This window comes from Chenopodium quinoa, unplaced genomic scaffold (assembly GCF_001683475.1).
Source record: "Chenopodium quinoa cultivar QQ74 unplaced genomic scaffold, ASM168347v1, whole genome shotgun sequence".
Lineage (NCBI taxonomy): Eukaryota > Viridiplantae > Streptophyta > Magnoliopsida > Caryophyllales > Amaranthaceae > Chenopodium > Chenopodium quinoa.
The window spans coordinates 2,244,846-2,257,297 of record NW_018743858.1 but is presented as its reverse complement, the minus strand read 5'-3'; the positions used below and the strand labels follow the sequence as shown (position 1 = coordinate 2,257,297).

Sequence of the window (12,452 nt, the reverse complement as noted above, 5' to 3'; positions counted from 1 at the left end):
AGCACCGTTTCTTGTGCTGCGAGGACGTGACAGTCATAAATCATTTGCACAGGTACAGTTTAGAACTGTACTGGATAAGACCTATGAGAGTAATTTAAGAAATATTAAAATTATGTCATAAGTACATTTCTCATTATGATTATCGGAACTTATTTCCTCCGACCATGAGTACTGTGACGTTTTCTTGTTTGAGTACTAGGCTCTTTGATGTTTCCAAACGTCTGCCGTAACTGGGGATCATAACGGGAACACTCGGGAGTCTATGTCCTCTTAGTAAGAAGAACTTACAATACAAGACTGGGATTGTCCCCCTACTAACAATAGGGAAAATGTTTTGTTGTTTAAAAGGCCGCTCGAAGAGTGAGACTGTGAAAATGCATGGCCATGCTCAGATGGATTTTAGAAATCATTTGCTTATTGACAGTCAAACTCGGAGATCGAGAAACACTTCTGAACGTAATAAGGATGACAAAGAATCTTACCTTATAGTTCACGAAGAAACATTAAGTGACAAAGGAAATGAGCTATACACAATATGCACACTTGTCCGGAAGGACAAGTGGGAGATTGAAAGGAATGGTGTCCTTCCAACAAGTATATTATTCCGATAAAGGGTTCAGAATTATTACAGAGCTAATTCTTCAGTAAGGTCAAGTGATCGTAATGCCTAGGTGGAGGCCGCTTCCGATCAGTAATATCAGGGTACAATTGATATTACAGCTTAATCTTAACTGAACCCTTCGGGTCGAACCCAATCGAATCTCCGATCCGAGACGTCGAATTAATCCGAAAGGATTTAATGAGTCGACAGAGTTTTACGAATACAGACGTCGGAAATCGAGCCTAGGGCGTCGATACCGAGCGTCGCAAAATCACAAGCAACAAGTATGAGCGTAGCCGTAGCTAGGCTAGGCTAGCTCATAGCATGCCTAGGCGCACCATGGTGTGCTAGGCACCATCGCAGCCTAGGCGCGCCCTGGCAGCCCATCGCAAGCTAGCAACATGCTAGCATGGGTGCCTGGGTGCGCATGGCAGCTATCGCAAGCCACACAGGCACCAGGCAGCCCATAGCAGCTAGCAAGCATGCTAGCGTGGTGCCTGGGTGCATATGGCGCCTATCGCAGGCAATAGCCGCACCAGGCGCACCATGGCAAGCACTAGGTGCTGCGTGCGTGCGTGCCTGGCTTGGCAGCACCATCGCAAGCACCAAGTGCTGGCATGGTTGGCTGCCTGGCAGTGGCGCGCCATGTGCGTATGCTTGTGTGCTAGCCTTCGCATGGCAGCACCAAGCATCGCAGCACATGCAAGAGGCTGCGCGCCAGCTTGATGCTAGGCCTCGCACAAGCAGCCTCGCACCACAGGCGCATTGATGCGTGTGGGCTGGCAATGCGTGAGGTGCAGCGAGGGACGCGAGTATGTGCGTGGTGCGTGGCGCATGGCTGGTGCGTGATGCATGTGCGACCAGCCAGTGCGTAGCATGCGAGGCCAGCGCCAGCAATGCCCAGCTAGCACAGGTTGTGCTAGCGATGCGATGCGAGAGAGAGTGTGCATGGTGCGATAGGCAGTGCTAGGCTGCCAGCAGCACCAACGCCTAGCACTGGCCAGCACCAGCGCCTAGCATGGCCTGGCACCAGGCATGCGAGGCTGCTGGGCAGCACCATGCTAGCTGGCTGGGCTGGCCAGCGCCATGCTAGCTGGCGTGCTAGCTGGCAGCAGCCCAGCATGCCCCTTGTATGTGGCGGTTTGAGGGAGTGGGGACCAATTGGCTTAGAGCATGCCTTGGGGATCAAGGCAATGGTCCCCCCCCCAAGGATCATGGTCCTCACCTAACCTTCTCTCTCTATTTGACACTTGTTGCATTATTATTAGTTTTGTTTAATAATTTATTTTAGAAATAAATTAATTAGCAAAATTCATTCTCCCACATTGGTGGAGGATGAAAGATCAAGGGATCATTTCCCTATAAATACCAAGCTTGGTATTGGGATTTGAAACAACCTTGAGTGGAATTAAAAAGGCAACTCTAGAAAATAGTAAACCTTTGATTCGTAAAACTCATAGTTATTTTGTCCGGGTCTTGACTAACCTTCAAGACTTAGGACGCTCGGGTCGGGTCGAGGGTACGATCCGTCGGAGATCTCGTCTTTTCGGGATTTTGAAGTAAGAGCTCTTTGGGAACGAAGCACACGTCAAAGGTATAATTCTTGTCCTTAATCTTGTTTGATTAAGTTTATTATGCTTGTTTAATTGCTTTAATTAAGGGGCGGGTCTTGGTGGGTTTCCTTCCACGTAGTGACGGGTCACTACGAAACCCAACAGAGCTGGGGTCGGAATTCGGTGGGAGGTGGTCGGAAGAAGAAGGGGGAGGCGGGGTTGTCGAAATGGGAGAGGATGGAGGCTGCCAGAAAGGGGTGGTCATAAAAAGGGAAGGGAAAGGGAGGAAGAGAGGTCGTCGGAAACAGAGGAGAAAAGGAGCTGCCGAAAACAGACCGGCTGTGTGGGCACTTAGGAGCCGGTCCGGCGGTGGGGGCTGGGGAAGGGGTGCCGGCGGTGGTGGCCGGCTTGAATGGTTTTGATTTTATTAATTTATTTTTCTTTTTTTACACCCAATAATATGGTGACACGTGTACATGGTAGTCATTAACGGATTTATGGACGGAATCCGTTAGATAGGAGTGATTGGTGGTAAAAGCCAACTTTTATTTTTTATGTGGTGGTAAAATAAAACTTTTTTTTGTGAAGGTGGTAAAAACCAATAAGTGGTTATTTGGAGGTGATAAAAGTCAAAATTTCCTATATAATACAAAATAATGCTAGCGTGATGAGGATTAATTGAGAATCTAAAAGAACGTGAGAAGGGAAGGATGTAAGTGCATCTACTTTTTTTAGATATAGAAATGTCCTGAAGTGCATTTTACACCCCAGCGTTTTAACAAACTTTCAAGATAGATAGATTAGTAGAGAATACCCTCAAAATGTGGATTATGAAGACTAAATTTCCATTAGATCAACAAAAACCAAAATCCATGTTTTGTGATTTTCTTCCATTTTCTCTCCCTGGATACTCTTTCAAAGAAGATCCTCTAGATAATATAGTAATTGATTACAACATATGCCAAATAATATCATGTATGAACATGTCTATGGCTTAAAAAAAACTGGACTGATCGACAACTATCCACACCAACAGGTTTGAGAGTTTGATGCTAAAACTAAATCCCATCCCCACAACCTTGATACCCGTTTGAGCCATGTTCATGGCTGGGTAAAGCTACAGTTCCCGACTTTAAGAGCAACTTCCTTCAACCATGCTACAAGTCAGCACCACAATCATTGGGGCTACGATGCCATGGTCAACAAGTTTGTTGCTGGCCTTAGATTTTTGCTTTCTTTCTATGCTTGAAATTCAAGCGAAAGTTACTATCTATTTACAAAAGTATGTACATAGATCTTTCACAAATCACAATCTAGGTGTCCATATAAATGACTTCTGCCTGTACAGAAGCTCGCTTATACCGCACCAGCTCTTTAAGCAATTCCAGTCCTCCATCAGCACTATTCGGTTTAACAGTCAACTTCTCAAGCACAGGAGAATTTGCAAGCAGAAACTTCACAAAATCTAGCTCTGGTTTAGTCGCACAAATATCGATAATTCTAACTACTCGAAGCTGGTGAAACACGCAATCGGCCTGAAGTTTCTCCTCCCAAAAGGTTGTTCCTGTTTTTGCAATAGATTCCTCCTCATACCTAGCCTACAAATAGTCAAAACATACCATGGTTCAATCTCAAACAAAATCCTGATCACAAAGTAGCTCTGAAGACACAAGTCTTGAGCATATTTAAAACCCTAAAAAGTGTAATTTAATTAATTCATATAAACCAATCCTATATATCGAGGTTAATAACCAATAAGAGATCTTCTTGCTACTTGTGCATGATACATAAATGTTCCTCCAGATTTCTATCTTCTTTTGGGGGAGAGGGGTGTGTTTAAAATCAAAGTCAGGTACTTACCAGCATCTCAAGTTCAGACAAATTTGGAGAGCTTTTAAACAGACAAAAAGCTGCCTTATTTTCCTTGATATCATAGTAGTTGATACGGATGGAGAGATAGTACAGATCAAGACATGGAACTGGTAGTCTACTTGGCACATTGCCATGAGCTAGATACTGTAAAATCTCAAAGCCACAGAACAGTTAAATTTTTGCAACAGGTAGTTACACATATAAATAGTAAGATTCAAAAGATTAAGTTAAAAACTGAGAGGTGTTGTAAGCTTGTAATACAAAATAAGATTCCATGTCAAAAACTTTCATGTATCTAATTGAAACATGATTTATTTTTATTTTATTATTTTTTTTTGGGGGGTGGGGGGTGCAGTAATGAGACTAACATACCTTTAAGAAGTAACTTTGGACCTCAAGCCTCTGTATATGAGGAAGGCAGGCAAAAAAATTCAACATGTTGCTTGGATGGTTTTGTCTTCCATTAAATTCAGTTTCAACATTGATATATAAACCAATTGAAATTATAGACAGCATGTTGGTATTCTCAAAAGTAACATCTTCAAAATTACCTCCAATGTCAAAGAACTGAAGATTAGGAGCATTAATCTTGAGATTGAAGAAACCTTCAAAGTTCATCAATGTCAACCTCTCTAGTGAGGGACACCACGCAATCAGATTCTTGAACGCGTCTTCTGTCATGGTAATATGCTGAAGATCAAGGCTCCTTAAGTTTGGAAAACCTTTGAAAACTGGTGGTGGGTTTAACAAACAGTTGAACAGCTCCAGATGAAGCAAGTGCTCACAAGAATACAAAGAAGAAGGCATTTTGTACCTCTGACCCTTCCAAATTTCAAGTACAAAATCTTCAATAGGGCTTCTAGATACATATAGAATCCATCGGTCAATATCAGCGACAGCTTGAAGATCTTTATGGGATAGCTTGAACTTCTGTATTATGCCAGTGTGAAGTACCAAAACTTGATCAATGATATTGATAAGTTTGCTCTTGGCTATAGCTTGATCATTAGATGGGCAGCAGTCCTTGTCAAATATGAGATTTGGTAGACTAGCCCATTTGTACCTCCAATTGCTCGATAAAATACTAGTCCTAACTGCATCTCTAATGGACAACCAAGACAGAATCCCATCAACAATATGGCTTGGTAAGTTGCTTAGTCTATCTGATTGATTCTGCATGTTGCACAGCGCCTTGGGCGGTAGTCTTCTTCTCTGATATAGTTGAAGCAATACTCATGAAAACGCCCAATAAATACACAATCAAGCAGATATTTTTTTTATAGCAGTATACAGTAATACATAGACTAGAGATATGATCCATTCTTTAGCACAAACATAGAATATTACAATAAAAAGCACAACCTGACAACTGAGCTACCAAATGTTTAATCTATTCATTTGCAAGTGTAGTTCCCCTCAGGCATTAAATGCTGTGTAATCAAATGCATGTAAACCAAAATCTGTTGTACTAGGTAGAATGATTGGCTCTAGTGCCAAACTGTGTTAAAGCAACTTCGCAAGGATATCCGTACCAGGGGTTATCATGAACTCATGATCTTATCCACGACAATGGTAGATTCTTTGGTGAAATTTTCATATCATGATCTTACATAACTATTTAATTACAAAAGAAGTATAAATACTGCTCTATAAGATACAACCAACATACTAATGATCCTATACAAGAACTAGCGTTAGATGTTTGCATTTGAAAACTGGGGTCAACTCGTCTAAAATTAAGCCAGCTTATACATTCAAGCCAGGTCGAATTTAAATCAGCTTCTAGGTAATAATTTTGTATTTCATGTGAATGAAAAAAAAAAAAAAAAGTTAAAGCCCATACTTTTATGGGAAATAAGTGGTTTCTCTGGTATAGTAACTTTTGGCAAGTCTATTTCTGTTGCTTCATGTGTCACATGAACCTCTTAAACTGATGATATGTCTAATACAGAAGGGTCCCTGCGCATGTGAGGAGCAGGAGGTTACTTGGAGGACTGTATTGTATGATACTAGAAGAAAGCTTATGATGATCAAAGGTACGATAACAAGATGGCACTACAAGTAAACACCGTTGTGCACTTCCCATTTGTATGACAAATTGGTAAGTTTGGTGGTTAAAGATAAAACCGATGCATGCACAGTATATAAAGTTAGTACTTGACAAGGATCGGATGTAGGTCCCCCTCCCCCCTCCCCCAACTCACAATAGCACTTGTACATAAAGGACAATGATTGCTCCTATAATTGATATATTTTCAAAGGATTTTTACAGATATCAATTGCAAGGAAACTACAGGAATGTGACTTAGAAGGTAAAGATTCAGTTAAAAAAAGAGTTCAAGAAACAAACATTCAAAGCACATTCATTAGCAAGTTATTTTGTAATTTAATCCAGTTTGCATTTTAAATTATAATCTCACTCAATATAAAATTGAACATTGGCATTTCTTTGTAAGCAAATTTTGGGTTTAATGGTAGGGGTTCTGTGCAGGAGGTTGGGTAACAAAATTAACTTATTTTGCTTGGATACACATATATGCAGATAAACCAAATACATGGATTACAAGTCCCCATTACTTTGGCATGAACTGCAACAGGTTCTCCTAATTTATTTGTAAGCATAATTCGGTTAGTATTAATGGAAGCTCCAAGGATCGGACGTGGACACAGATGAAGAGATTTACTTTGCTTCAAACTCATAGATTCACCATGGTTATTTGCAATAAGAGCAACTTTCCAGCTAATTTGTCCCTCCTAATCAGCGTAGGAATGGTATAGTCAACTGGATAAGTATGGGACGTTTTTCAGACCAAAAGACTGCATGCTTATTATTTAAAGCTTACAGATTTGGAAAATGACCATACCCATTGCCGTTTCTTAGATGACAAAAAGACTTCAAGGACATGAAGTGATAAGCAGTGACTAGAAACCTTAAACAAAGATAATTTGTCCATCAGAGATGCATATGATACCAAAGGAAGAGATAGGTCCTTAGCTGTTGACAAAGGGTAGTCCTAGGAATCAACTCAGCACTAAACAAAATTAGAAGATTAAGCATCCACTTGGCAGCAAATACGTATATGTAACCCCAATAATTTAAGCATGATCATCTCAAATTAAAAATCTTACACCTTTGTTATCTTCACCTCATCTTACTGATTTAAAGTATTTCACTAAACAATAAATTATTTTTACTAAATAAATCTTGTTTTTACTTGTTAAAACTGATTTTTATTGATTAGAACTTGCTTTTATTGATTAACAGTTATACTTGTTCTTTGAATTTACTAAATTTAAATAATTAAAACAAATGTTTACTTTATTAATCAGATTATTATTACTAGTTGAAACATATTTTTAACAATTTGAACAAAGTTTTACTGAATATTACTTTTTAAGGCAAAGATAATACGGCTCTTAGTAATAGAATAAGAGACTCAATATTATCACATTAGTTACTCTATTATAACAATGAATTTATGTTATAGTAATGAACTGACCTATGGAGAAGGGCATAATAAGTTGTGTTCGGGTTAGCTTGGAAAGAAAGCAAGTAGTGAGTTTTGCTCTATAAAATAAAAGTTTAGGACGAGATCATTATGATGAATGTTGACTGGAGTTATCATTTAGGTTTATTTTGTATTTTGGGAGAGTACAGCCTCTTGAATGCTTGTGTTTATCGGTTACTTGTTCATATTTCCAGTTTATTCATCATAATCACCTTCTTTTCCCATTAAATCAACACCATTAAATATGTCAAAGCTATGTCAGTTCACAACAGGTAGTTTACATTGATGGTAGCAATTACCATACTAGACTGGTTTTATTTTATATAAGGATTTCAATGCTACAGTAGCAACACGTTTTTTATTTTATGTTTTGACAACCATATAAGGATTTCGATGCTACTTTATTTTATATAGCAACACGCTATAACACTAATTATGAAGCTACAACATTTCTTATGATTGATGATGATGTCATATTTCATTTGGGATTAAGGCTTTGATGCTGCTGTTGTTGATTATCTCAGATGGAATCTTGTTGGGGCTTTGAAAACATAGTGATGTATTCATATTAAATAAATGATCAGTTTGTTCCTTTGGGAGATCATGTCCAGCATGTTTTTCACATCAGAGATTGAATTTAATCATGAAATCATGATCATGCCAGTCACAATCTGGACCACATGATTCGATGCATGGCATTTAATGAAGCTAATTTGATTTTGCTTTGTAATATAACTCATATACGACAAGTCAACTTATCAATTTGGTGAGAAAAGAAGAGCATTTGATAACACGAAGTGGGCTTGAAAGCAAAGCATTATTTAGTGCATTGTTTTAATGAGATAGCCAAGCTTCTTGTTTTTTTTTTTTTTAAATAATGAGATACGTCTGATTTGTTCCACAAATTAAAGATTAATAAGGTAGTTTATTTTATGGATGTCTTACTATATTAAGAGTTTTATTACTTCTAGGCTTTATGTTAGTCAAATAACCCTTCAAGGGAGTCGTTGAATAATAACCAAGAGATGAGTTCATGAAGAAAATGGTTGAATGGTTTGCTATCTTTCAGTTTAGTCTTAAACCAAACAGATAACCATGAGTTGTGTATCTTGACCCGCATCTACAAGACCCCTCAAACCGGACTTTTTAGATATGAATTTGTTCTTTTCTTTTAGTATACTCATCTTTATTACCAAATGATGTGGATACAATGGATCCATCCTTATTATTTCCTATTTGAGCTCCATGTTCATATGATTGCTAAAGAGTAGACCACTTAAAATGGCAATGAAAAATCTGTGTAAGAACACTGTTCTCACACAATTTGGCATTAACAAAGTGGTGAATCATCTAAAAAAATGTCTCTCACTAATTTAGAATTATCATAAAAATAATACATCCTGCGTTCTACTAATATTGCAACAAGGGAAAGACACAGAATTTAAGATGAGGAGAGAGAGAGAAACATGTGAAAATATGACAATGTTGCAATATTTGTTAGATTTCCTAAATATTAGGGGAACGGAAGAAATAATAATATTATAATAATAATAATATTAAAAAAAAAAAAAGAGGCAAATGTCATAGAGCACTGTTTCACAACGAGTAACTAACCCTTGTTCTTAACCTAGAACGTATTATATTTCGTTATTCCCTAATAAACGATATTGCCAAAAATGGAGAGCAACACATCTGTTATCCGACAAAAGGTCCGAAGGAGTACACAATAGCTCCATTTTCATGTTTATTTACAAGTGATGCAAATTGTTTAATGGTAGCCCCTTAAAGCAACCCATAATGACTCACTAATGCATGATTTCCACAAATTTAATTACAAAATTGCACGTTCTATAGTTGCTCTTAGTAGCTAGCTAGGCAAGGAACTAATCGGTTCCCACGAGTCTCACCATATATCACAACAAATTAAGATCCCTAGTCTTTAATTTGCTATCATGTAACCATCAGCTTTATTAGAATTTATATTATATACAAATTATCAGTGATTAATTAACATTAAGACCTTGTTCTCTTCACCTTATATTTGCTAAACTGAAATTTTTTTGCTGAAGTGGATGTTGATATTAAGTTGTTTTTTACTGAACTTGAATTGTTTTTACTAATGAAGTACAACTTATCTTTACTGATTTTCTAATATATATGTTCAATAAGATACTGATTTTTATTGAACTTATATTAATAAGGTGAAGAGAGCGGGCCTAACAATGATCACTAGCTCACAACCACAATACTCAAATATGACATGGCGTAAATAGATTTACCCTTTAGATATTTGAGAACCCTAATATTGAACTAAAAGAATTCCTAAAGGGTTCTAGTAACAAATAAACAAAAGAACTTTATGATACTTAAAAGATAAGACAAAGAACCCTGTTAGTCAAATCAGCTACTACGCTTCATTTATTGGCAATTCTTTGGTATATAATCCATAATTCGTTTTTTATTCTTTCAACTACAGATTTGCACATACATAGTAAAATTTTCAAGGAAGATGGGGAAGCATAACAAAAGACATAAATCTTCATTTAAGGGAAGCAATTCAATAAAAACAACATAATTAAAAAATGCATGCTGACACTAATTAGAAAAAAAGCTCAAGTTTACCATAGTGTTGCAATAAGCAATCGCCTAATGAAATATTCTAAGCAAGCTTGGTGATCCCTTTTCCATTTCAATGCTTATCGATTCCAAATTCTACAGCAGCATGGACATAAAGTGAAGTAAATACAGCAGTTCTATTCTGAAAGAAGAAATAGGCGCAGAAAGCTGAGAATAGCTGCTACAATAACATAAATTGAACCTTTAAACATGAAACCAATAGAGCTCAAACAAAATTAAAAAGTATTTTTCAAATTTAAAACAACACTTATGCATTCATTACAAGACTATTGGACAAGTAAAGCATCAAAAACCGTAATTACTCTAGTGAGGGATTCTCTGGCTAACACAAAGCTCAAGCTGAAATAGACTAAAAAAATTTCAGCTTCGTTAATAGGCTCAACTAGGATCGAAAATTGCAACACATTAGCAACTAGATTCAAATCAATTATCACACAAGGCTCAAAAGATCACAAAAACTCTTATCATTCAAGAAAATCAATGAACATTGCACATAGCAAAATTTCAAGCAACAAAAACGTTCATTATAAGATTTCATAACTTCAGTTAACATAGCCAATAGTTCAATAATCCACATTAGAAGATCCCTAAATTGATTAAACTGACAAATAAATTAATGATAGCGTGAAATTGAACCCCAGATTCGAGCCAAACCTCTTTCAAATTGATGAAAGAATTAAGAACAACTAGAAATATCCCTGAGCCAGGGCTGGCGGGGCAGCCACCCCAGAACCAGGGAGAAGAAGAAAAAAAGGTACATTTACATAATTTTGTCATCAGATTACATTAAAGGGTGGCATAAACAAAAGCTTGTAAACATCGAAACCAAATTTGACTCCAAAAACATTACCAATATCAATGCAGGCTCGAAAAATCACATTATGAATAGCAAAATTCTAGCAACGAAATTGCTCTTTATAATCTAACATGATTTCAGTAATTTTAACCAAAAATGTGTAATATTTCATCTTTGAAGAACCCCAAAAGCCTAAATTGATTATACTGATGATTAAATCAATGATTAACACTAGATTGAGAAATGGATATTCAATGGTTAAACAACAAAGGAATTGAAAAAGAAAAAAACAAAGATATCTTACTCAAAGTTACTTCAGGAGAGATAGATCAGTAGGCATTTCTATGGAGAATTCAAAGTAAGCTTCAATGAAGGAGAGAGATAGAAAGGGTGAAGGGCCGAAGGGGGTGCAGCGTAATCGTGAAAGGTTCAAAAGGAAAAATAAATACTCCCTCCATTCCTTTATTTTTGCCCCATTTGCCAAAAGTGGTAGTAGTCCCTTATTTTTTGCACTATTTATTTTGGATCATGGTCTCATCTTCTTAACCAGTCTACATCAGCCTTTATTTTACTTTTCTAATCTCTTTTTACTCACTAACACCCATTCTCTCTCCTCAATTGCGCATGGCTTCTCTCTCTTCCATCGTCATCTCTCTTCTTCATACAGTACAACCCAACCTTCTTCTCTCTCCTCTCCATTTATTTTATTTTCCGGATACTTCCTCTCCTATTAATTTCACTCCCATCTCCTAAGATATCTTGTTGTAGTCAAACATTTTATAAAATTGAAATCCCTCAAAACCTAAATCTACGATTTAGGAACACTGAGATCCAGCTTGGTACTTCATCTAGGTTTTTATTTCGATTTTCATTTTTAGCAAAGGTTTGATTTTTCATTTTGATTTTTCCATCAACAATTCTTACGAATGTTTTTTGGGCAATTCGTTTACTATAACTAATTTCAACACAAATTTTGATTATTTTGTGGTGTTGAAGTTTTAGATCTGATTAGAAATGAGCTTCAATGGTAAGGGTGGGTTTGATTCGAAATTAAATGACGAGGATTATGAATTCTTGAAGCAAAATCTTTTTTTAAATCATACCCCTACCTTAAACAACTCCAATGATGACGAAGAGGAATTTATCCCCAACACCCCTGCGGCCACCGAGACTAGGTCGCCACCTCCAAGCTTGCTTCAGGTGTCGAAGACACCACTGTGCATGCACTCTGCCCGACCACCAAGCTTTACCAAAGGGGGCAGCAATTCTATCCCTTCTAGAAGGCTGGGGGTGAATAGATATAGGGGTTTAAAAAGGGATATCAACTTTGGTACTTCTGCTATAGAGGTCAATTGTGATGGTGTTGAGACCTAAGGACCAGAGAATAACTTGACCGGCCACTCACCTGAAATTGGAGGTGAAATGCTTCGACTTCTATGTCCTCTGTATTTCTCTCACCCGAAAAAATTCAGATAAGCTATTAT

The 12,452-nt window shown here is 37.4% G+C and overlaps 1 protein-coding gene across 2 annotated transcripts; it reads right to left on the bottom strand.

Moving 5' to 3' along the window:
• Positions 1 to 2,984: 2,984 nt before the first annotated feature.
• LOC110686395 (F-box/FBD/LRR-repeat protein At1g13570-like) lies at positions 2,985 to 11,649 on the bottom strand. 2 transcript variants are annotated; one of them, XM_021863004.1, is made up of 5 exons: positions 11,273 to 11,649; positions 10,158 to 10,293; positions 4,399 to 5,238; positions 4,015 to 4,170; positions 2,985 to 3,752 (listed from the first exon to the last, which is right to left on the bottom strand). In XM_021863004.1, the coding sequence occupies exons 2-5, from the start codon at positions 10,158 to 10,160 to the stop codon at positions 3,468 to 3,470; spliced, it is 1,284 nt and encodes a 427-aa protein (XP_021718696.1). In that variant the 5' UTR covers positions 10,161 to 10,293; positions 11,273 to 11,649; the 3' UTR covers positions 2,985 to 3,467. The 2 variants fall into 2 exon arrangements, with proteins under 2 accessions (XP_021718696.1, XP_021718694.1); XM_021863002.1 differs by having other exon boundaries at positions 10,158 to 10,247; positions 11,273 to 11,648.
• Between the last annotated feature and the right edge of the window lie 803 nt (positions 11,650 to 12,452).

Bases quoted from the DNA above. Each gene is read 5' to 3' on its own strand.
- LOC110686395 (XM_021863004.1), bottom strand. The intron at 4,171-4,398 runs GTATGTTAGTCT...GAGATTTTACAG, and splicing joins TCCAAAGTTACTTCTTAAAG to TATCTAGCTCATGGCAATGT. The intron at 3,753-4,014 runs GTAAGTACCTGA...GACTATTTGTAG, and splicing joins TGTCTGAACTTGAGATGCTG to GCTAGGTATGAGGAGGAATC.